This window comes from Peromyscus maniculatus, chromosome 6 (assembly GCF_049852395.1).
Source record: "Peromyscus maniculatus bairdii isolate BWxNUB_F1_BW_parent chromosome 6, HU_Pman_BW_mat_3.1, whole genome shotgun sequence".
Lineage (NCBI taxonomy): Eukaryota > Metazoa > Chordata > Mammalia > Rodentia > Cricetidae > Peromyscus > Peromyscus maniculatus.
The window spans coordinates 68,857,039-68,880,837 of NC_134857.1; the positions used below are offsets into that span (position 1 = coordinate 68,857,039).

The 23,799-nt window shown below is 54.8% G+C and overlaps 1 protein-coding gene across 7 annotated transcripts; it reads right to left on the reverse strand.

The window, feature by feature from the left end:
- Positions 1 to 328: 328 nt before the first annotated feature.
- Sema4a (semaphorin 4A) lies at positions 329 to 23,179 on the reverse strand. Of its 7 annotated transcripts, none has more exons than XM_015995252.3 (15): positions 22,846 to 23,179; positions 16,700 to 16,867; positions 14,997 to 15,157; positions 14,042 to 14,104; positions 13,713 to 13,811; positions 13,381 to 13,486; positions 12,494 to 12,610; positions 11,974 to 12,098; positions 11,693 to 11,853; positions 10,172 to 10,322; positions 5,292 to 5,472; positions 2,908 to 3,026; positions 2,642 to 2,805; positions 2,249 to 2,349; positions 329 to 1,628 (listed from the first exon to the last, which is right to left on the reverse strand). In XM_015995252.3, the coding sequence occupies exons 1-15, from the start codon at positions 22,925 to 22,927 to the stop codon at positions 1,024 to 1,026; spliced, it is 2,403 nt and encodes an 800-aa protein (XP_015850738.2). In that variant the 5' UTR covers positions 22,928 to 23,179; the 3' UTR covers positions 329 to 1,023. The 7 variants fall into 7 exon arrangements, with proteins under 7 accessions (XP_015850738.2, XP_076430546.1, XP_015850737.1 ...); XM_076574431.1 differs by lacking the exon at positions 22,846 to 23,179 and adding an exon at positions 21,751 to 21,774; XM_015995251.3 differs by lacking the exon at positions 22,846 to 23,179 and adding an exon at positions 20,735 to 20,873.
- Positions 23,180 to 23,799: the final 620 nt, after the last annotated feature.

Genomic DNA, 23,799 nt, shown 5'->3' on the forward strand with positions numbered 1-23,799 from the left:
TCTTGTCAGCTGTGCAGAAGGGATGTGGCCAGGGTGGGGGTGGCTGTGGAGTAGGCTCTGCTGCTGGGGACAGAGCTGAACTGGAGTCACGACTAGCGTGGGAGTGCCAGGGACAGCAGGTGTGGCCGCCACAGTGTCTAGCAGACACAGCTGAGGCTGCTCCACGCAGTCCTAGCCCTGCCTGGCGCACAGGGAGGGGTCGGCTGGGGCAGGCTGGGACAGGCTGGGGCTTGCCGGCCGCAGCTACAGAGTGCCACCCAAGACCGAGTCCTCCACACGGGCTGTCCTGGTGGGAACTTGGCCACGACAAAAACGGCACATCATAAGCTTTGTCTAAAGCTTATATCTTTTTTAATAAAAAATAAATCGTCTGTGACAAGCAGTTTTCTGAGTCAAAACACGGGGAAGGGGAAGGGAGAGTTCAAAGGGGTCAGCCACACTAGACAAGAGAACAAGGCTCAGATTATGCCTGCCATTCCAGCCAGGCCAGAGACAATAACAACCTGTCCAAACTGAAGCAAGAAGGAAGGTGGTCAAACTTCAGAAAAGACTTCCCAAACAGTAGGGCATGACTGGTAAGGGGAGCACAATCTTGGAGACCCTGGGAGAATGGGGTGGGGATGGGGGGCTGGTGTTCAAAGCAGCAGCAGCTTCCAGAGTGGCATCTTCCAGGATGGAGTCTGCAGGAACAGCCCCCGGCCTGCTCAGATGCTCGGGTCTGTTGGCACAGAATCCTGGACAGCCACACCTTCCGGGGTCTCCTGGAGCGCTTGGGGTTGGTTGACCGAAACTGAAGAATCCTGTCTGGCTCTCGCTGTCCCGGCACGGGTGGAGGCAGCCCATGTGCTTACGGAAGAGAGTCCCGTAGGGGAGGCCCTCCTGGGTGCCGTGAGGCCCTCCTGGGTGCTGCAGGTGAACCACGGCCGCAGGAGAGCCTCCCACCCTAGTCACAGTGCACCGTACCTGGCCCCGGGCGGCGTGGCCGGGGGCCTCGCTCTGCCCAGCTCCCACCTGTGGCCCAGGTTAGGCCACTTCAGGGCCTAGATGGTTGTTGTCAGCGTCTACGTCACTGGCCGAGGTCCTGTAGTCCTTGGAGGGCTGGAGACGCTGTTCCCTGCTCAGTGGGGCCTTTTCCCGGGGGGGTAGCGTCCCACAGCCCTGAACCTTGCCGCGAGCCCGGAGTGCTCCCAGTGGGGAGGCAAGGAGGAGAGTGAGTGTTCCTAAGAGCACTATGGCCAGGAGGACAGTGACGATGAGGAAATGGGGCCAGTAGGACCGCTGGGCAGCCAGGGAAGCCCCACCGCCGACCCTGGTCAGCGGGACTTGCACCCGTTCCCGGGGAACACCGGCTAGCTCGGGATCCAGGGCCAGGGGCTGCTCCTGGCTGTCCACCCAGTAGGAGACCACCGGGTACGAGTAGTTGTTCTCCGTGGCCACACACTGGTAGAGGCCCCCAACACCAGCCTGAGGCAGCAGCAGGAGGGAGCCATTGTAGACGGCGGAGGAGGCTTCCGGGACTGCGGCCCTGCCGTGGCCGTGACCGTGGCTCCAGTGGTAAGACGCCAGCGCTGACAGCTGAGGGCAGGGCAGCTCCAGGATGGAGTTGGGGACGGCCAGGACTTCTTTAACTGGAGGGCAGCAGAGGAGCGACATGCTCACGGGGAGGGAGGCAGGAAGGCGGCAGAGACAACCTTACCCGCATCTGGTCCCGCTCTGTAGCCCGGGCTGGCCTTGAACTCTTGGCAATCCTGATGTCTAGGATTATTGGTATGGACTTCCGTGCCTGTCTGTCTTCTGATTCCATTTCAACTCCCAAACTCAAGGCTCACCCCTTCTCTATCTCCAAGATAGACTCCAAACTAGCCCCCCCCCCCCCCCCCCCCCCCCCCCCCCCCCCCCCCCCCCCCCCCCCGTCTTTCTCCCATCTAATGTCTAACCAGGTCCAACCCTTAGCTTCTGAAGTCAGCCAAGATCTGGCCTATTCAGCATGTGGCTGGTGACTACAGACAAGCCTCCAATATTCCTAATTCCAGCTCAGATACCAAAGCCACGTCCACCTCAACCTGGATCCTAGTGTGGCTGCAGCTCAGAATCCCTCTCCTATCCACAGCCAGGTTCCAATCCATCCTGCCTCGGGAGGGATTTGGCTCTCAGCCTAGGCAGGTGCTGCGGAAGCCACTGGGGCATGAGAGCCAGCCCTGCCCAAAGCCCCCAGTGCCACGGCACCCCCCTCCAGCCCCACACTCACTAAGTTGAGGGGGGCTCTGACGCCGGATGCTCCTGGCCAGGGGACGATCGGCGCAGGCCAATTCTGGGTTGCCTCGTTCCATGTCCTGCTTCCAGGAATTCCTGAGAAGACAAGGCAAGCACACTCAGCTCTTGAAAGACATGGAAGTGGGAGGAGGGGGTGGGGAAGAGGAAGGAAGAAGGTGGGCTAGGAAGAACAGGGAAAAGAAAACAAGGGCTGCCCCGCAAACCGCCCCGCAAATGGCCACCTGCGAGAACTGGATGCAGAGGAGTGGTATCTGGGAGTGAGTGTGTTGGTGCCCCTTGATGGGGGGCGGGGGGGAATAGTCGCAAGAACCGTGTAAGGGGAGCCTTGGCAGACTGTCTTCAGCCACCATCCAGGACCAACACTCACAGGGTGGAGCTGGAGCCAGAGAGAAGGCTGCAGGTTTTTGACTCGGGGTCCCAGGCACAGTGGGGGTCCTTGGCAAGGACACATTCCACACAACTCTTATAGACACTGCAATTGGCCCGGGGGACTCTCCAGACGCCTCCTGAGAAGCCTGCGAACACTGCACCCTGGGAGAGAGATGGAGGGGGTCAGAAGCGCTAGCACCCTGGCCCAGGCTGCCCAGGTCATCCCCACAGAAAGACCATATTCTGTTGGGGGTCTCTTCTCACCTGGGTGGGGGCCAGCTGCAGGTTTCGGACAGGCTCAGGCTCAGGGCTCAGCTGGATCTCCTCCACAAGGTAAGCACTGCTGTTCTCGGGTACCACAGCCTTGTGCAAGGACCCTGTGGCTGGGGAGACAAAGAGAGGGCGGAACATCTCCTAACGGCCCTCACACACCTCCCCAGCAAGCCAGGCACAGAGCATCCAGGCCACTCAGTCCCTCTGTGGCCCAGGGATGGAGGGCTGTGATAACCAGCTTTCTTTCTGTGTGTATGTGTGTGTGTGTGAGAGAGAGATGTATGTACCTGCCAGATGTGCATGCACACTTGCACGTGGACGACAGAAGTTAGCTGTTTTACTCGGTCACTCTACTAGGTTTGCTGAGACAGGATCTCTTCTTGAACTTGGAGCCAGTCTAGACTGACTGCCCCCCACTACCCTGACTGCCCCCCACTACCCACCCCACATGCTGGGGTTAGAGGTACCCAGTGCAGCACCCAGTTGTTCAGGGGTTCCGAGTCTCTGAGTTCAGGTCCTCACAACTGAGCCACCCATTTCCCCAGTCTCTTTCTGTCTTTTTTTTTTTTTCTCCCTAGTATTGGGGTAAGTGAAGGGTTAAATCCAGGGCCTCTCACATGCAAGCAAACGCTCTCACCTTGAGCTACATTCCCAGCCCTCTTTTTACCTTTTGAGACAGGGTCTTACTCTGTAGCCCAAGCTGGACTAACATGCAATCCTCCTGCCTCGGCCTCTCAAGTAACTAGGGTAATAGGTTTGCAACACCACGCCCTGCTTCTGACCACCCTTTTAACGGTTGCAACTTCCTGCCGGCACCCAGAAAGCTGAGGCAGAAGAATTATGAGTTCCAGGCCAGCCTGGACTTTAGAATGAGACCCCCGTCTCAAACAAAAACAAAAAGGGACCAGGCATGGTGGTCCACGCTTTTAATTCCAGCACTCGGGAGGCAGAGGCAGTTCTTGGCCAGCCTGGTCTACATAGTGAGTGTCAGGCTGGCCAAGGGTTACATAGTGAGACCTTGTCTCAAAAATAAAATAAAATGCCAGGCGGTGGTGGTGCACACCTTTAATCCCAGCACTCCGGAGGCAGAGGCAGGCGGATCTCTGTGAGTTTGAGGCCAGCCTGGTCTACAGAGCGAGTTCCAAGACACAGAGAAACCCTGTTTCAAAAAGCCAAAATAAATAAATAAATAAATAAATAAATAAATAAATAAATAAATAAATAAATAGAATAATTTACAAAGCTGTTACTCCACTGAGTAACACAATGAGACACTGTCACTAAAGAAGGCGGACTCCCCGGGCAGGATCGACCTCACTCTGCTCTACCTGGTCTTCTAATCCTGTAGCTAAAGCTCCAAGCAGTGTTCTCATTCAGAACAGTACGGTCTGTCTCCACCCACTCCACAAGCCTGGGAATTTCTGTGTCTTTCCTACTGTATGCTCAGCAGAGGCGCAGCAGAGACACGCCTTCCAGTCTGGAAGAGTGAATGGGGGCAGCCGCTTTCTCCCAGTAAAGCGCCCTGCCCTCAACTCTGGGTGACCTAGCCACACCCCCCAGCTCACTGTCCCTCTCTTTCCAGAACCACAGTCAGATCCACCCTCTCTTCTGAACCCACCCTCATTCTTGGCTCCTGACCCTGATCCTCCTGCCTCCTAGTGGACACAGGCTCCCTGGATCTCTCAGCCCAGTCTGTTCCCTTCACAGCTTGACCTGCCAAGTGTCTCCTCTCTCTCTCCACTGGGTCCTTTTAGTCTTTTCTATCTATTCAAAAGTGATGGGGCTGAGAACACACCCAGATGGTAGAGTGCTTGCCTGTAGGGCATGAAGCCCCGAGTTTGATCCCCAGACCACTTCAAACCAGGCTTGAGGCTTGGTGGCATACACCTGTAATCCCAGCACTTGCGAGGTAGACGCAGGTGGATCAGAAGTTCAGGGTCAGCCTTAGCTACATACTAAGTTTGAGACCAGCAAGGGCTGCATATGACTCTCAAAACCAAACAAATAAATAAAATAAGGGCCTGGCCCCCGCCTTCTCCAGGGCACCCTTGACGGCCCTTCAGTCACATTTCCTAGTCCACCCACTCACTCCTCCTGCGTCTGGTATGGCTCCTCCCAGAAGGCAGGCAGCTCTTTCTAAGACCAGAGAAGGTCCAGAGTGCTTTCCCCCAGCAGACTGAAAGCTCAGAAAGGCTAGAGACTGGATGGTTCAGCTACTCCACTGTGTCTCCAGAGTCCAGCAGGCGGCTCGCACCCTAAACACCTGTTAAAGGAATGAACTGAACATGTGGATGAACCCCAAGGCTTCCTGCCTCAGCCTGGCTGCAGTCCCTGCTCCGGTCACCCCAGGTATACTTCTGGAACCCCATACTCACATGTGCCCAGGTACATGACCACATGCCTGCTTCCATCGAGACCCCGAGCCGGTTCCACGGCAATCTGTGTGTACTCCACCCCAGACTTCACCAGCAGGGGCCTTCCTACAACATGCTCGTCCATCAGAAAATGGTCCTTCATGAAGGTCAAGGCTTTGTCAGAGGACGGGCCCGTGGAGCACTGGAGGAGGAAGGAAGCAGACTGTCAGCCGGCAATTTCCCTTCAGCTCATACATGGCTGCACGCCACACACACACACATACACACACACACACACACACACACACACACACACATACACACACATACACACACACACACACACACACACACACACACACACTACCCTCCTTTGTCCTCTTCCCTCGGGGCGCTCCTCAGTTCAAGGTGTGGGGAAAACTCAGACCCAGTGCCCCCAGGCTCCCCGTCAGGCTGAAATGCCCTAAAATACATGAGAAGTACCCAGTGCGGGCCCGGCAGGCCCTGAGGGCTGTCCTGGCCGTTTCCGCTGCCCTGCTCCTCGGTGCCTGCATCAATGCCAGCACAAAGCGGGGTGAAGGCTCCTTCGGGCCAGCAAGCACCCCGCTTTGCTGTCTGTGGTCCCAGGCATGGCACAGAACCCAGCACAGGCAGTGCTGAGTCAGTGACAGAATGGAGGTGTGACAGAGAAGGGCGGTGTGGCAGTTCTGCCGGGACTCGCTTCGTGACTTGGGGGAGTTCCTCCTCCATGCCGAGCCTCTTTTTTTCACTCACGCTCGAGGGTGTTGGACCGGCTGTTCTCTGGAGGCCCTGTCAACTGGAGTGCATCTTTGCTCAAGACAACTGTCCCCCCTCTCCAAGAGCATCGTCCTGAAGCCAGTTCCCACTGTCACCTACGAGCTGTGGTCACTACAAGGTGTAGTGGCACAGGTTAATTCACCCCTTCGAGCCGCAAATTCCTCCACTGGAAAGTGAGGTGACATCATCCCATTTTTGTGCCAGCAGAGGATACATGTGCCTATTCTTGCCTCCTGCTACAGAGATTTTTTAAAAGGTGTTTTTGAAATATTCCATTTTATTACTCTTCCTTTAGGTGTATATGTGTCGATGTGCACCTGAGGAGGCCATAGGCATCAGATCCCCGAGAGGTGCCTGATACGGGTGCTAGGCACCAAATTCAGGTCCTCTGCAAAACCAGTAAGCACTCGTAACCACTGAGCCACCTCTCCAGACTCTCCCACGATTTTTAAAATTCCAGGCATGGTTTGTCTCTATAGCCCGAACTCTCAATCTGCATCAGTCTTCCGAGTGCTGGAATTACAGGTGTGAGCCACCACATTTTATGTAAGTGCACGGCCAAGGGACACTGGATTTCCAGGCAAAACTACAAACAAGAAAGACAGAAACTAAACCACACAAGAAAAGGAAAGAAAGAGACACAAACCCAGGAGGAGGAAGCCAGGTGTGATGGCTCACACTATGACCCCAGCACACGTCGGCCTAACAGAGAAGGTTTGCTGAGAGTTCAAGCCGGTTATGCTACAGGGTAAGGCATCCCCCTGTCCCCACACACGCATGCACGCACAACTAGATGAACTACATCACAGAATCCTCTCTAGGATCTAGACTCGACAACTCTACCAGACAAGTTAACTGCAAGACGGGGGGGGGGGGGGGGGGGGGGGGGGGGGGCAGGAGAGAGGGCTCAGATCCAGGAGGTTTGTGCTGTGTGGCTCACTCTTAACTCCAGCTCCAGGGGACCTGACACCTCTTCTGGCCTCCGCAGGCTTCTGCACATATGTGGGGTACGCATAAACACTCACATATACATACACATAAACAAAAATAAATTGTCTGGCTATAAAAATAAATCTTAAAAAGAAAATAAAGTATAAATGGTAAGAGACTTTAAAAAAAAAAAAATCTAAGGCAGAGCCAGGCAGATCTCTGTGAGTTCGAGGCCAGCCTGATCTACAAAGCAAGGTCCAGGACAGGTACCAAAACTACACAGAGAAACACTGTCTCAAAAAAACAAAGAAACAAAAAAGCTGGGCGGTGGCGGACGCCTTTAATCCCAGCACTTGGGAGGCAGAGGCAGGCAGATCTCTGTGAGTTCGAGGTCAGCCTAGTCTACAGAGCAAGTTCCAAGACAGCCTGGGCCACACACAGAGAGAGAGGGAAATCTATCACAATTTATAGATCATATTTGGATCTTGAGTCAAGTAAACAAGCCACATTTTTAAATTTTGGGAGCTGGATAGCCAGGTGGTGGTGGTGCACACCTTTAATCCCAACACTGTAGAGGCAGAGCAAGCAGATCTCTGAGTTAGAGGCCTGGTCTACAGGGTGACTTCCAGGACAGCCAGGGCTACACAGAGAAACCCTGTCTGAAAAAAAAAAGAGGGGTGGGGATTTGGGGAGATGGCTTAATCAATAAATGCACAGCCAATCTAGCCAATCAATGAGCTCCAGGTTCAGTGAGAGCTCCATCTCAAAAAAAAAAAAAAACAAAAAAACAAGATGGGAGGGAAAAAAAACAAGCAGGAAGGCTGGGCATAGTAGTCCTAGCATATGGAAAGGAAAAGCTGACAGACTCTGTGAGTTCAAGCTCAACCTAGTTTAAATGGTGAGTTCTAGGCCAGCCAGGACAGCACAGTAAAAAGAAAGAAAAAAATGGGGGGAAGATGGTTAAACAATTGAGGAAGAAGCAGAACATCAACCTCTGACCTATGACATGCACGCACACACATGCACACACACACACACACGAGCACACACACACATGAGCACACACACACATGAGCACACACACACATGCACACACACACATGAGCACGCACACACACATGAGCACACACACACACAATTGCACACGCACACACATGCATACACACATACATAAGTGTGTACACACACACCAAAAATTCTTTATGATATCTGTGACACTATTAGACTAACTGAAGTCTGAGCTGTGAATGGTGTGGCACACGCCTGTCACCCCAACACTTGAAAGACAGCGGAAAGAGAATAGTAGTTTTGAAGCCAGGCTGAGTTACACAGCAAAACCTGTTTCAAACAATTCAATTAAAATAAGGGAGCTGGAGAGATGGCTCAGTGGTACAGTACTTAACTGCTCTTACAGAGGCTCTGAGTTCAGTCGCCAGCACCCACATGGAGGCTCACATTATCTATAACTCCAGTTCCAGGGGATCCAGTGCCCACGTCTGGACTCCTCAGGCACCCTCTGAAACTGTAAGCAAGCCCCCAAATTAAATGCTTTCTTTTATCATTTCCATGGCCATGGTGTCTCCTCACAACAACAGAACAATGACTGAGCTAATGAGCATAAGAACGTTTCTCAGAACTGAAGAAAATAACTGAGATTTTCGGGCTGCAGTGGTCCACTGGGCTTCCAGTTCAACACAGAGACCATGGGAGCTCAATGTGGAATATGTGAGCACCAGGGGCTGGCCAGGTGGTTGAGCAGGTAAAGGTGTTGGCTGCCAAGCCTGAGGATGGCCTGTGCTCTCTCCCTGGAAGGGAAGGAGGGAGGAGACTCCTGTAAATTGCCCTCTGACCCCTCACACAAAATAAGCAAACAATCAAACAAATACATAATTCAAACATTTAGAACACAGTGAGAGAAAACAAGTTACATCCGAAGGGTTAGGTGCCCTAACAGCTTATCACATTTCCAAAGCAGCTCTGGAATACAGGCAACAGAGTGAGTCTTGCCTGGCGGTGGTGGCGCACGCCTTTAATCCCAGCACTGGGATGTGTGTGTGTGCGGTGGCTGGTGAGGTGGCTCAGGAGGTAAACCTGACAATGGCAGAAGGAAATCAGGTCCCCAAAGTTGTCCCCCAACCTTCACACATGCCATGGCACCCACGCACCCACACACGTATTCACAGAAAACAAATAAATAAAAATTAATTTTTTAAAAGTTACTAGGGGTGGGGAGTGTGGCTCAGTGTTAGGGCCCTTGCCTGGCACATGTGAGGCCCTGGGTTTGATTCTCAGAACTAAGAAGAAAGAGCCTACCTGCTAACGCTCACACAGAGGTTAGGGATAACACACTGGAAAGGAAGGGAAGGAACGGAAAGCCGATTTGCACAATTTGCTAGTTTCCAAGGTGCACACTACCTTTAAAAATGATTTCAAGCTACCAATGTTACGACACTGAGCACGAGTTTGAAAAGAGATGTGCAAGAGAAAGCTGGGAGTGTGGTGCACACCTGTAATCCAGGCACTTGGGATAGAAGTGGGAGATGAGTTTGAGGCCAGCCTTGGATGGGAGTGTGGTTCAGCACCAATGCAGGAGATGTCTTTGATTTTGTATTTATTTACCCATTCTGATATCTTTGAGACAGAATCTTGCTGTGTAGCCCGGGCTTGCCTTGAATTTGCATTGATCCCCCTGCCTCGGCTTCCTCTGGAGTACCGATATTACAGGCGTGCACCACCTACACTCGGCCTATTGGAGTTTTTAGATGTGTACACATATAATTCAGATGAAAAAAAAACTACAGGAAAATATGCAGGTGAAAAGCTAGACATGGTGGCACAGGCCTGCAATCTAGGCCTTTGGGAGGTGGAGGCAGGTTATCAGGAGTTCAAGGCCAGCCTGGGGTACTGGAGACCCAGCCTGAAAACAATAAAATGTGGTGAAGCTGCCCCAGACTGCTTGGCAGCCAGCCCACGTGCTCCTAATCCTTTGCTGATACAGCCAGGTATTGGGTGCTCACTTAGCACTGGAAAGAAGTGGTCCTTGGCAACTGTTCTGAATGTAGGACGGTATTGAACATCTGTGGCATATGGGCTGGTGTGTGGGCATGCGCCATGCCACGATGGTGCTTTCACATGCATTCCGGGAGGTTCTGGGAGGAGTAGGTGCTACTCACGCTGCCTGGCCTTGGGTTGGCCTCCGGGCCCCTGTAAGTGGTCCATCGGGAAGTTTCCTTGTTCAGCTCCTTGAACTTTCCTTTGAAGACTCGCTCAATGTCCGTGAGGGAGAAGGCACAGACCGCCGAGCTCCTGGTCTCACCGACCTGCCTGAAGACAGCCACGAGGACACTCACTGTGGCTTCCTCTCCTCCACAGCCACTGCCCCTCCAGCCCAGGCAGAAGCTCAGCGGAATCCCAGCAGGCCTGGAGGGCAGGGGCAGGCCAGCCTCTGGAGGTTTGTTTTCCCTCGCTCATGATAAGGACCTGGGAGCCCCACGGGGTTCCCTGGCTCTGGACTGAGGCCTGGCTAGAAGCCCATCACAGGATCTGAAATATGATTGTTCCTAATGAGGATTAATTGGGGCATAGGCCCTGGGGTGGCCCCTGCCTGTCCTGCCGGGGCTGGGCTGTGCCCACAGGAAGAGTGGTAGAACCTGCTTCAGGCTGGATTTACATGTAGCCTTCTTTAAGGCCCTTGGATTCTTGGTTCTCAGAGAGTGAACCACAGCTTTGTTATTTCTTCTGTCTTGGTCTCTCAGACTCTCTTTAACACACTGGGGTCTCAGTTCTGCATTTCATTGCATACCAGGAACCTTTTCTTCCTGGCACATTGTTAGCAGATGCCTAAACATGGTGATGCCAGACCATTAGCAAATCAGTTAACCTTTCCTGGTCTGTAAGCAAGGATTTCCTATTTTTTCAGTCACAGTGGCCTTGGCCCTGGCCATTAGGAATCGGGAGGAGCTAAATCTGTGGCTAGCATTACAACAGCAGCCTTTGTGCTATACAGATCTCCCCCTACCTGCTGGTAATTTCTCTTTACTTCCATTTCCTGACCTAATGGGTGGATTGTTTGTTTGTTTGTTTGTGACAGTCTCTGGTAGCCAAGGCTGTCCTCAGTACGTAGCTGAGAATGACCTTGAGTGTCTGATCCTCCGGTCTTTTCTTCTCATGGGTCCCTTGTACCACCAACACTGATTTATGGGATGCTGGGGATCCAACCTAGGGCTTTGTACGCGCTAGGCAAGCCCTATACTGACTGAGCTGCATCGCCAGCCCTTGTTTGTGTTTGAGACATTAGTCCTCGAACCGATCCGCCTTCCTCATCACCACGTCTAGCTTTGCTTTATCGACGTTTTTGTCTTGTTTAAGACAAGCTCTCTCTGCGTAGTCCAGACTGGCTTCCAGTTCTTTATCCTCTTGCCTCTCTACCTTCCAAGGGCTGAGATCACAGGCATGCACCAGTCACGCTGGGTATTTTGCTGATTTTTAGTGTCTACCTTCCGTAAGCTTCCTTCCATCCTTTTTGGAACCAGGCAGAACAAAGCTAGTCTCTGAACTTTGTTTCTCCCTACGCATGAAAGACCGTAGGCTCCCGGCAGTCGAATGCCTTCCTGGGTTAACGTGCCGTGTATAAAGCAGGCTTTCATCGGCTCCCGCCTCCCTGGGATCCCTCCTCTCCCTGCCCTGATGCTCACCACTGGGAGGTGAAGACTGCATAGATGCGGGAAACGGAGGGCAGCAGGACCGCGTGGCGGACGACGTTGAATGGCAGCTGACCTGGCTGGGCGCACAGCAACTGGGCCTTCAGGAAGGTGGTCCACTTCTTCTGCAGCAGCTTTTCGCCGCCCACGTCGTTCTAGGGGCACCCGTGGAGTCATGGGACGGCCTTTTAGCCCGTGGACCCGCCCCACCCACCTCTCCCCACCTCCCATTGGCTCCCTGGCAGCCCAGCCCTCCACCAGACCAAAGGGCAGACCTTGCAGACTCGAGCCACCCTGGATGTGTACAGCTCCTCGAAGAAGTCTAACTCGCTGGCTGTCTCCTCGAAGAAAAAATAGACGACCTGTGTAGATGGAATGGCTGCCACGAAGGAGGCATCCGCTGTGGAGGCAGGACACATAGGTTTAGGGACTGAACATCAGGGTGCTCAGGGTTCCCTTGGTGACGTTAGGTGGGCTCCGAGGACCGGGACAGAAGTCTCCCATCCCACAGCCTGTTGAGACATGTGGACTCGTTCCTTTTTGAGATGGGATCGCACTCTAGCTCTGGCTGGCCTGAAACTCGCTGTGTGAACCAGGCTGGCTTCCCTTCAGAGATCCACCTGCTGCTGCCTCTGCCTCCCAAATGCTGGAATTAAAGTCGTGCGCCACCCCAGCCGGCTTCGTGTACTTCTTTAATTAATTTTTACCAAACAGAGCTGAGTGAATTAAAGCGAATCACAGACCCAGGGTCAGGAAGGGGGCCCGAACCCGTGTTGACTGGAATCAGGGCCTTACGGTGCAGCCAGCGTAGGAAGATATCGGTCTTGAGAACAGGCTGGGATCCCAGCGTGCGCATCAGGATGGGCTCGCTGCCCAGGAAGTTGTTCATGGTGCCAGAGTAGAGCATCCCATCTAGGACCAGGGAGAGGGAGGAGAAGCCGGTGGATCAGGGGAGGCTGCCTGCCCTGCTCAGACATGCCTTCCTTCTACTCTGTACCCTCTCGCAGAATCCCAAAGCCCAGCTCATACTGCCCCCCCCCTCCCGCCACACACACACACACACACACACACACACACACACACACACACACAGCAGGCTCCCTTCTTAGATCCCTCTGGCCACAGGCAATGGCCTATGACGCCTTTTGTACTGAGCACTTGCCAGCCTTTTTCTGGGCCTTCCTCAAACACCAACCCCAGACTATGACTGTCTGGTGCTCACACATCTTGGTCCCTGCTTATCTTTTAAGTCTGCTCAAAAGGTAATGGCCATCTCCTGTGGGCAGCCAGGGTGGGAAGTCTGTGAGGGTCTGTGTCCGGGCAGAGGCACACGACATCTTTGTTGTAGCCCCTTCAGGACCCAGCTCAATGTGTAAGAAGACATCAGGAGAGGCATCTGCCCAGGCGCAGTGGTTAAACAAGTGGCTGAACCTCTGGGTCACCTGGTGACTTACTAGACCACGAGGCCTAATCTCTTCCCATATGGATTTCCTTGCGCCCCTTTGGGGACAGTTTCAGGAGGGGCCAATGCCTGGGCTTCCTGGTTCTCCCTCTGACCCCGCCCTCCGAAGCTCCTGGTTCCCTCTGTCCTTTTCTTTGGAAAACTATCATGCCCCACTTTCCCCAGAGGGGCTGCTGGAAAAGGCAAGTTTTTAGTACGGTCTGGGAGGCCTGATACTCACCGACCAAGACAGCTGTGTGTCTGTGCTCAGGGTCAAAGGGGCTCTGGCCCTTCCCATCCATGACCTTGTCGTTTAAGATGGGCATCAGGGAGGAATCTCGGAGTTCCTAGAGGGGGGGAGAGGCTGGGAGCCCAGAATGCCAGGGTCGCACATCTCGTAGACGAGGAGCATGAGGGAGGAGTAAAAGGAGCGGAGAGGGACACGGGTCTGGGGCCAGGAATCTTACGAGGGTCCTCGGGGACCGGAGATTCCCCAAAGTAGAGAGCAGGCTGGGGTGGGTGTGAGAGGACACGTTGGGGGCCCGTGAGCGAGAGGGGCCTCAGGGAACTCACAATGAAGGCACAGGCAGGGCTGAAGGCAAAGGTCCCGCAGCTGTAGAGGTGGGTGGCGTTGAAGGAGACCAGGACGCGGATGAAGTTAAAACACTGCGTCTGGGGGAAGCAGAGAAATCAGGTGGGCTGAGCCCCGAACTCCTGGGCTCTCAGAGGCTGCTCCCCCATTCCCAGTGGAGAGAAGGGCTGAGATCAGCACTGGGGAGCCTGACAGGACGTGATCCAGGGAAACACCACAGGAACAGGCCCTCCTGCGCCCACCCCTCGGGTCACCGGGACGGTCCGAGGTGCACCAGGGTTCTGTAGCTGAGTGCTCACACTCCGCTTACCTCGTTGCTCTTCTTCTTCAAGGCACATTCACTCTTTTTCTTCTCACTGGCTGGCCAGGGTATCTGAAGTGGAGAGTGAAGAGGAGGAAATGAAATGAAGTCTGGTTTTTCTGCACGCCGCCCTCCCCTCTCCAGCTCTGGCGTAAAATCACCAGTAAGGCAGTTAGTGGTGTTCAGGAGGCAGTCATAAGGCCAATTTGATTAGGACTATAACTTCCATAATATCAGGGCTCATCAGGACATGGCTCTGTGGTAGAAGCAGACAGATCTGAGTTCAAATCTAGGCTCTGTCACCAACGGACTGTGCACTCTGGCTTAGTTTCACGGCCCTCTGCTGGTTGCAGCTAGATGGCATGTTTAAGTGCCTGGCATACACAGCAGTGGTTATAAACCACACGTTTCCTGGGGGAGCCTGCCAGCCCCTGAGCCACCCCTTAGAGGAGCTCCGTAGGAGGGGTGCAGATATGAACTTAGGGCCTTCCGCACTCTAGACAGCATGCTCTGCCACTGAACTGCATTCCTAGTCCGAGACTCTGGAATTTTAGCCCATACCCCATAGGTGCAGATGGCCAAGAGACCACCCACTAAGAAGAATCTGTGAAATATGCCTTCCTCCCCCGCCCTGCCCCCTTCCCCTCACATTGCTATCATTGGGGTTGATAGCACTAGAACCAAGGATTTCTCCAGTAGGTCGGTGCACATCAAATTATTTGAGTCACTGATTTGAGTCACTGTTTTTCTGCTGTGCCAGTGACTTCCGCATCAGCCTTTTCGGCAGCTGATGTTGCTCGATTGGTATTCACGGCCTCGATAGATAACAGTGAGACCACAGCGGCATTTCCATCCCAGCACTGCTGATTCAGAGTGGCAGGTGGCTGGTCACAGGAAGCAGCGCTGGTCCAGGGCAGCTGCTGTCCTCACTTCCAGCCAGCCCCTTTGTCTCTGGCCTCCTCACCATGTTCCTCAGCCTGGGGATTCCTGGGTTCTGGATATTCAGGGCCAGGATGGCCTCTCGAGCCCCCACATACAGAGTGTCGCCGTCGGCGCTCAGGAGCAGCGTGTCAAAGTCTCGGAGGCCTTTTTGCTGGAAGAAGCTGAGGGCCCTGTGCCCATCTCCTGTTGGGAGGCAGCGATGAGGAGAGAGAGGATGAGGAGGAACAGAGAGCAGCTGCTGATGCCTGAGATGGGTGGGGGAGGGGTGGCAGGCCTCGGGGGCTGGACCAGCTCTTCTACCGGCGGCCCCCCCCTTTCCCCTGAACCCCCAATAGCAGGTGTCTGAACTGTGTGTGTTGAGTCCCCAGAAGAGAGACGTGCCAACGACAAGGTGGTGACAGCCTGAAGCTGATGGAGAGCAGGGAAGCCAGCTCAAGACACAGACAGGAAACGGAGGGAGGTTAGAAGATGCATTCTCAGGTTTGAGGGGGGCTGCGGTGAGGCAGGATGGCAGAGAACAGCTGACAGGTAGACACAGGAAAGGCTTCTCAACCACAGGCAGCAGAGGTAACCATCGTCTGCTTCAAGACTTGTCACAGCTACAGATTCCTGCCACCCCCACCCCCCACCCCCGTTCCCTCCTTGCTCTGTTACAGGAATCCCCCCCCCCATCCGTGTGGGCATGACTGAACGCCACCTGGACAGGCTGAGTATGTTGATTACTAGGGCCTGGTCACTACCTAGTGAGAGGTGGTGTGTGTGCGTACACACGCGTGTGAATGCGTGAGCCCCTGTCACACTGGCACTTCAGCCAGGAGGAGTGAGCGCCTCAGCTCCTCCCTCATGAGCACATTTGGACTTTTGCATTAGTCAGAGGGCAGCCCCTGGTTGTTACCGTGCTGGCCTCAAGGAATCTTAGGACCAAGAGGAATCGAAAGACCAGATGGGAAAGGTCCCTGAGTAGGCTGCCCTGCCCTGAACTCTGCGCTCCTCGCCCCCGAGGCCTCATCCTGCTTCCCCCTGAAGCCCAGGCTTGCTTATGCTTACACTCCCATGCCACCCAGGGATGCCTCTTTCCACTAACACTGCACCTCCTTTGCCATTCTGCCTCCGAAAGCTGCTAAGCTGCAAACAGAACAGCCTAACTTCTGCGCGGGTGGTGTGTGGAGTGTGTGTGTGTGTGTGTGTGTGTGTGTGTGTGTGTGTGTAGAGCGCTTCCCTTGGGGCATTTCCTAGAACGAGAGGGTTCAGAAGCCCCACAGCCCCAGCAGGAAGTCACTGAAACTGGGTGTCAGGCTCCAGCCGACCCCCCAGGTGAGCTGCCCAGGGTGCCTTCTCCTGGTGCCCATCCTACTGGACACAACCTGGCCTGGTGTGATCTCTGGGGTTGGCTCGGGGTCACCAGCTCCATAGACAATCTGGCCTGGGCTTTGGCTTTGGGACACCTGGAGCTGTGAAAGCCATCAGGAATTTAGTGTCCTGCTTGGTGACAGTGTCACTTGAGGAGGGAAAGAAAAATCAGACTTGGCAGAAGGAGGGCGCCAGTGGCCCTGTCTGCCCTTCCTGATCAATTTGTGGTCTCCCCTTCCCCCCGGGCCCTCCACCGCTCCTTGGCATCTCTGTCTCTCCATTCCATTACCCTCCCTCCGACGGCCCCTTCCCCTTCTTTCTTAACCCCTTCATCTTTACATCGACATCCACACCTCCCAGTTACCGGACACTTACCTGCATGGTATTTGACTCTGGGCATGGGCCCCTGCCCACCAGTCCCTGTAGCAGGCCGCAGTGACATCAGCAGGAGCAGTTGGAAGAAAAAAACTCCCAGGAGACTCCAGGGGTCCTGGCCCAGGGATGGCAGGGCCATGGTCAGACAGAGACTGTCGCCAGATGGCTCTGGGGGAAACAGGCACTTTCTGGGTAAGCGGTGCTTACCACACCCTTCCTGAGGGCCAATAGGAGAGCCTCAGGGGGGCAGAAGTTCCTCTCAGGAAGGGCCCTCAGAGTCTCACTTCCATCCCACTGCCAGCCTTGACCTTGCCTCTCGCTGCCCTCTAGATAGGGGCCCTGGCGTGGCCCATGCTGTATCTCTGGTCCCCTCCTGTTAAAAGTCCCCCTTGTCATTTCTCACCTGACACACAGTAAAGTACCTTCCCACTCTTGCCTCTTAGCATCTCCTGCCCCCATGGTCCAGAGCCCTGATCATCCCGGCCCTGGACAAAGGGCTTCTGGGGAACTAGTTCCTGCATCCTGCATCCGAAGGGTAGATCCCCAGGCTGGCCTGTCACTCATCTGTGCCTATATCTTGTGCCTGCTACTCACCCCGACCCAGGCAAGCAGCCTACTCTTTCTCCAGCCCCCCGGGGGCTCTGACTCTTGCTTAATCGGGCCTATCTAGCCTTCTTCTTTGAAGTAGGGGCATGCCAGTTTATCTAGCAGTTTGGCCGTCTGCATTTCCTGGGAATGGCCTGGGCAGGAGTCACTGGCAGACTCCCAACCTCTAGAGCCCCCCCTTGTCTCTATGCCTCTGCTGTCTGCCTCCCTGGAGCCCTGCATCACCCTCCCCCATGACCTCCGAATGCAAGATGCCCACCTCACCTCACATACCCTTGAGCCAGCCACACTGAGAAGTCCCGAGTTCAAGCCCTGAAGCATCCAGGGCAAAGGAGGGGGTCCAGGCAAAGACAGAAGGCTCAGCCTGGCTGGAATGGGAGCGCGGCCCTCCAGGCACCCATCCTGCGAGAGCCAGTGTGGGTTCCAGGCCAGGGAAACCAGAATTTCTACCTCGAGTTGTGACAGATCCTGGCTTGGGCGGAAGTTGGTGATGGTGGATCAGGGCGGGGAGAGTGGGGGAGTGGAGGGAGGGAGGGGGAGGCTCACAGACTGTGTAGGAGACACACCTCCCTCCCTGCGCCTAGTCTACCCAGAAATTAAGAGTTTCTTCTGGGCCACTTCAGTGGTGTCTCTGCCTCTCTGGTACACCACTTTCATTCTAACCAGCCTAAGCTGTGGTCTCTCCTCTTGCTCAAGACAGCTCAGTATGACATTGTCTTTCATATTCCTCTTTTCGCTGACCCTGTAGTGAGGTTCCCCCACTACTGAGAAACAGATATAGGGGCCTAACCTTCCAACCTCCCACATCCTTGAAAGATAAAACGTTTCAAGCCAGGCATGGTGGCGCACACCTTTAATCCCAGCACTGGGGAGGCAGAGGCAGGCGGATCTCTATGAGTTCCAGGACAGCCTGGTCTACAGAGTGAGTTCCAGGACAGCCAGAGCTACACAGAGAAACCTGGTCTCAAAACAAACAAACAAACAAACAAACAACAACAAAACCCCCACATTTGAATCAGATTTGTATCTATGGCTTGGCTAAGGACACTCTCCTGGAGTAATCGACTCTTGCCACCCTTAGGGCAGCATTAGGCCAATGGGAAATTGGAGAAATTTCCCATTTGAGCTCATGCTTCACAGGATACACTTTGGAGAGGAGACACTCAGCTGGAAAGGTGGCTGGTTCTTCCTCCCCAAAGGCTCCAGGGAAGACCTCGTAACGCAGGGTTAATGAGGCGCCAAGTGCTCCTAGGCCAATAAAGAGTGGTTGGACTCCTGCCTACTCACCCAGGTCAGCTGACTTCAGCTGGAGGAGCACAATTGACCCAGGCTGCTCTACCTCCAGTTAGTACCCCATCTCCATCCTAAACACATTCCTCACTGCCAGGGTAGACCTCCCCGGAGGATAACCTCCACCCTTCCAGTTCCAGCTCCCAGGGTGGAAGCATCCCTTGGCAGAGCCCACCTACCCCTCCCCTTCACACTTCCGCTCCCATCCTCTGCCATGGCCCAGGAGCTGGGCTCACACAGACCCCTCCGGAGGACTCTTCCTGTCCGAACTGGCTACGACTCCCCCAAGCCCTGATGCTGATTGTCAGGGCTCCGCCAAACGCTCTGTTCTCCTGACATGTCTTCTGAGTCTCCTTGACCTCCAGCTCAGTCCTGGGAAGCCACCACCCCAGGGCCTCTCTTTGGGGACAGATTGGCCTATCTGGGTCACGGGGAGGAGCCGTGACAGGAGAAGCCAGAGGAGCAGCTCCAGCGCCATGCTCTCTCCCCTGTTCCTGTCCCAGGGCCTCCCCACAAGACCTAGTGCTCTCCCTCTCCCACCAGACCACGTGAGGAGTGGGCGGGGGGCTTCAGGCCTCCCAGCTTCCACAGGCAGTTTCCACTAGAAGGGAAGTGAGACCAGGGACGCTGTCCAGCCAGCCAGCCAGCCAGCCATCTACCTCAGACCTGTCCATTCGGAAGCTCGCTCTACAGGGCCGGCTCCCATCTCCTGCCCAGGTGGATTAACTCGGCTCAGAACATCAACGGATGGAGCGAGCCTCAGGGTGCGAGCCTCAGGGGCTCCCTCTCCTCCAGCTGAGAAGCAATCACCCTGGGATGATGCCTGACTCAGAAGGAACAGAAACCACCCCAAAGAGAGGCCATCTGAAGTCAAGCTCAGCCCAGGTACTTCCTGTGCCTGGGTGCCACCCACTCTCTCCTCATGGCACCTTTCAGGTCAAGCTCAGAGGAGAGGCAGGTGGGAGAAAAGCACATGGCCCCAGCAGCACGTTCCTCACCCTTGGACCTCACAGTTACAGTCACACAGGGCTCTGTCATCAGAAGAGGCCATGCTTGGTGGACTCTCCTGCTGCTGCTGTCTCGAGAGTCCTAATCGGTTTTTTTTAAAGGGGACTACATTTTCATTCACACTGGGCCCCACAAATTATGTAGCAGGTTCTGCTCACAGGAAGCTCCGAGCTGGCAACTCACACACCCTCCCTTGCTACACAAATGAGGAAACCAAGGCCAGTGACCGGAAGCATCTGAGCCAGGGCTGGCGTCGGGCAGCAGGCAGTCTCTAGAGGGAAATGCCATTTTCACGGTCCCATTTCTGCCCTCCCAGCTCTATTCTCCATAAGGCCTGGAGCTCAGCCTGGGGAATCCCCAGGCGCACGCCAGCCCCTGGAAATCACAGCATTAAACTTAAGCACCCCATGTCAGATTCCAGTCCCCCACCCCCAGTTCTCCCCACAACCCCTAGACCATAAAGGAGAGTGGCCCCTTCCTGTGGGATTTGATCACCAAAAGTAGAGATGGGAAGCAGGGGTGAGGAGGGAGGGATATTGAAGGGCTGATCCTCACCCTACCCCTTGCCTCTCTGGAGCCCCTGCCTTGTACAGATGTCTCATTAAGAGAGTCAGTACAGAAACCAGCCCTGGCTTCACCAGTGACTGGCAGGTCTAGTTTTCCCAGCCTCCTTCTCTTCCTAGCCTTAGGGGCAGCCCTCAGGAGAGCAGGGTCTTGGGGAAATATCCTTTTCCTGCTCTGCTTTCAACCCATGGCCCTGCCCTTCTCTTATGATTATAGCCAGTCAAATCAACTTACATAGATCTGTGTGTGTGTGTGTGTGTGTGTGTGTGTGTGTGTGTGTGTGTGTGTACACTAAGGGTGTCCCCAGTCTGTGTCCCTAGTACCCCCCACCTCTTCCTGTCCCTGCAGGTCTCCAGCATTCTTACCACCCACCCCATTCCATCCACCTAACCCCTTACCCAGTGCCTCTTGGGTTCCCTCTCCCAGTCTGGCTAGTGCTGGAAGCTGCGTTGAGCATTACACACAATGGTCTGACTTCTCCGTCTGCCCCTCCTCAGGGCAGAGTCAGCGCCAGACAATGGCCCGCCCCTCTGTTCCGCACTGTCTGTCGGCTCTCCCGCTTCTTACCTGGAGCCGGGGATGCCGCTGCGCTTCCCTCCCCTTGGAATGCCAGGCGGCTTGGCTTTCCGGTCTCCCAGTGCCTCCTTCCCGCCACCCTCCCACCCCCATCCCCAACCCCATCCCACCTCACTGGTCCTTAGTCACCATGGCGACCGCATCTCTAAGTGGGAGGGACTAGAATCTCCCCATATTCTTCCTCCTCCTCTCCTGTCCCACTGTGCCCCACTTCTGTGGCTCCTGGGTTCTCATCTGTGTAGGCAGGACTCCAGATGTGGCAAGAGGGGATACTCTAACCCCCGGGTCCCCGCTCAGCTCCTTTGCCCACCCTCAGGCAAGCCCCAGTGTGCAGGTTAGGAGACCACTGAGGCAATCTCCTTTATGGCCAGTTTCTCTTCATCTCCAGCTTTCCTAAGTACTGCGAATGCATAAGGAAGATGCGCCTGGATGCTAGCCAGTCACCTACAACTGGAGTTTACCAGTGAGGATGTATACAAACACATCGACGGATGTGGGGGTCCTCCACCAAGAGCTGAGGAACCCATCTTCACTGGTTCCCGACCTCTGGGGGAGGGGGTACACTTCTCAGGTCCAGGCCCTGCATTTCTTTCCTGAGCCACCTTACAAAGAAAATGGTGTCTCCAGAGGCCCTCAACCAACACCCCCTGAGACTCAAGAAGGTCTGTGTTGTAAGGGATGGATAGGAGGCAGACTTCAGAAAAAAAAAAACTTCCCAAAAGTCTGGCAGTCAATAGGAACAGATTAGAAACAACTCTGACCTGGATTCTTTCTCATTTGGAAAACAGCAAAGGCAAGCAGAGGTTTGGGTGAGCTTTCGAAGGTGCCCTGCTCCTAAGTAACCCGTCACCAAAACTGCCCCCCCCAGGACCTCAATGTCTTCAAGAAAGGGAGGAACTAGAAGAGACCCTGCGGGCTGGCTTCCTAGGAGTTCAGGACTGCCCATTGGGCACCATGGGCCTAAGAAACAGGGTCTTTGGGTGCCAGCCTAGCAGTCTATAACTTACTGTGTGATCCCAGGTTAGGCCCTTGCCCTCTCTGACTCCCATAAGTAAAAGAAGGGCTCTTCAGGCCGCTTGCAGTGAATACTTCCTTCACAGTATTTTTAGGAAAAAGGAAGGAAGTGAGTGCCCTGGAGGGGCCAGGCAGGACAGGAGGCATTACAGGCCGATCCTGGTTCCCTTTTGGGTCTAGGTTGAGGTGGGGGTGAGCATTTCCTTTCGGGGTGCGATGAAGAGGATGTGCCCTGTGCTGAGGGTAGAAATGGACTCAGCAGGGCCACCTGCAGGCTCCTGCTTCTGAACCTCCAACCTTCGCTTCCCCAAATTCTAGGCACTTGGCCTGTGTCCATGAGCTCCGGGAGTCACCCCAGGCACTTGAAGAAATGAAGGGGTGTGGATTAGAGGCTGATGCAGAAGAACTCATCTCCATGGGGGTCCTTGACTCCCCGCCACCATTACCTTCACCCCCTAGGGAGTTGAGCTCAGTCTTTGTGGCAGGATTGGAAGGGACAGTCTCCCAGAGTAATCCAAGAAAAGGGGGTGCCTACAGGTCTCCTTGGCTCCATGGTGTTCAGGTCTTCCCTGCCTTTCCCTGGAGCTAAGCCCTCCAAACATGAGAACAGGGCTTTCGGCTCCTGTGTGGCCGTGGTTGGAGAGGGGACCGATTGAATGGCCTAACACCCGGCCGGCTCTCTTGTTTCCAACTCTCAGGAGGAGAGGAAAAAGCCATCGCCTCTGCTACTATGAAGGTAGTCAGTTTCCTCTGATTCTTAGCCTCAGTTTTCCCATCTGTGGGAAGATGGGGTAGTCAGTATCATTGATTGTGGGAGGGGACAGCCAGTGGCTGGTGGGGTTTAGCAAATTAAGGTCCCTGGGGGAAAGGAGATTGGAAGGGAGATAGAGAGACCCAGGCAGACTGTCCCTGAAGAGTCATCCCTAGAGATTCCTGGGTATGCCCTGTGCCCCAAAGAGGCGGAAGAGACATACCTCACCCCACCATGATACACTAAAGCTGGCATTCAGACACTCCATGTCAAGGCATAGCCGACTCCCCCCACCCCAGGGATCATGGCTCCCTCCCCGACCACTTTTACACCTTACCCCCAGCGGTACAGACTCTAACCCAGGCGTCCGAGACTTCCAGTAGAGTCTGTACCCGGCAGGGCGGAGCAAGGGCAGCCATGGTGGGGGAGAGGGCCTGCCAGCCCCCTCCAGTGCCCCAGTTCCCAGGCAGCTCTTAAAGAGACCAGGAAGAATTAGCCACAGGCAGCTTAAGGGGTGAACGCAGAGGAAAGGAGACAGCAGGGCCTGGGGAGCAGGGCGAGAGCCTGACACCACCCCGCCGTCCCCGAAAGCCCCCAGACTTCTCCGTCCGTCCATCCTATTCCTCACTCCGTGAGGACTGCCATGCTGGCCACCCAGCTCTGACCACTGCCTCCCACATTCGGGCTCTTGTTCCCCTTGGGCTCCTGCCCACTTCCTCCCCTCCCCCATATTCATGCCACCTCAGTCTCTAGTGAAGGATGCCAGCTGGCACTGGCTGGAATGAGGTATGGAGCGCAAACCCAAGAAGTGGAGAGACCTGGACCGAGCTCCAGGGGGAGGGGCCGTCCCCACGGTCAGTCTGGAGCTGGTGTAGGCATTCAGTGGGCTCCTAGGTCTTCTCTTCTCTGTCCCTCAGGCAGAGAGAGGGGAGACTCTGGACACCCCTGCTTCCTACTTCTGATGACCATCTGTGCTGTGACAAGAAAGGGAAAGTGAAATATGATGTAGAGGTTCAAGCCTGCAATCCCAGCTCTTGGGATGGAGAAGAGGAAGGATTAGGAGTTGAAGGATGCGAGTGTCACACACCCTTAGTTCCAGCAGAGGCAGGGGGATCTTCATGAGTTCGAGGCTAGCCTGGTCTACATAGTGAGCTCCAGGACAGAACAAGTTGCCTGGTGAGACACTCTTTCACGACAAATAAACAACAAAACACACAACAAACAAAAAGGATGTTCTGGGCCAGCCTGGGCTAGGGGAGATCTCATCTCAAAAAGAAAGGAAGGCTGGGGA

What these genes read in the sequence shown, in the direction of transcription:
- Sema4a (XM_015995252.3), bottom strand. Translation starts at nt 22,927, where the DNA reads ATGGCTGCCCTTGCTCCGCCCTGCCGGGTACAGACTCTACTGGAAGTC. An exon ending in TAGAGTCTGTACCGCTGGGG is followed by an intron (nt 16,868 to 22,845) that starts GTAAGGTGTAAA and finishes TGTTTCCCCCAG; the next exon opens with AGCCATCTGGCGACAGTCTC. An exon ending in GGTCATGTACCTGGGCACAT is followed by an intron (nt 3,027 to 5,291) that starts GTGAGTATGGGG and finishes TTGTCTCCCCAG; the next exon opens with CCACAGGGTCCTTGCACAAG.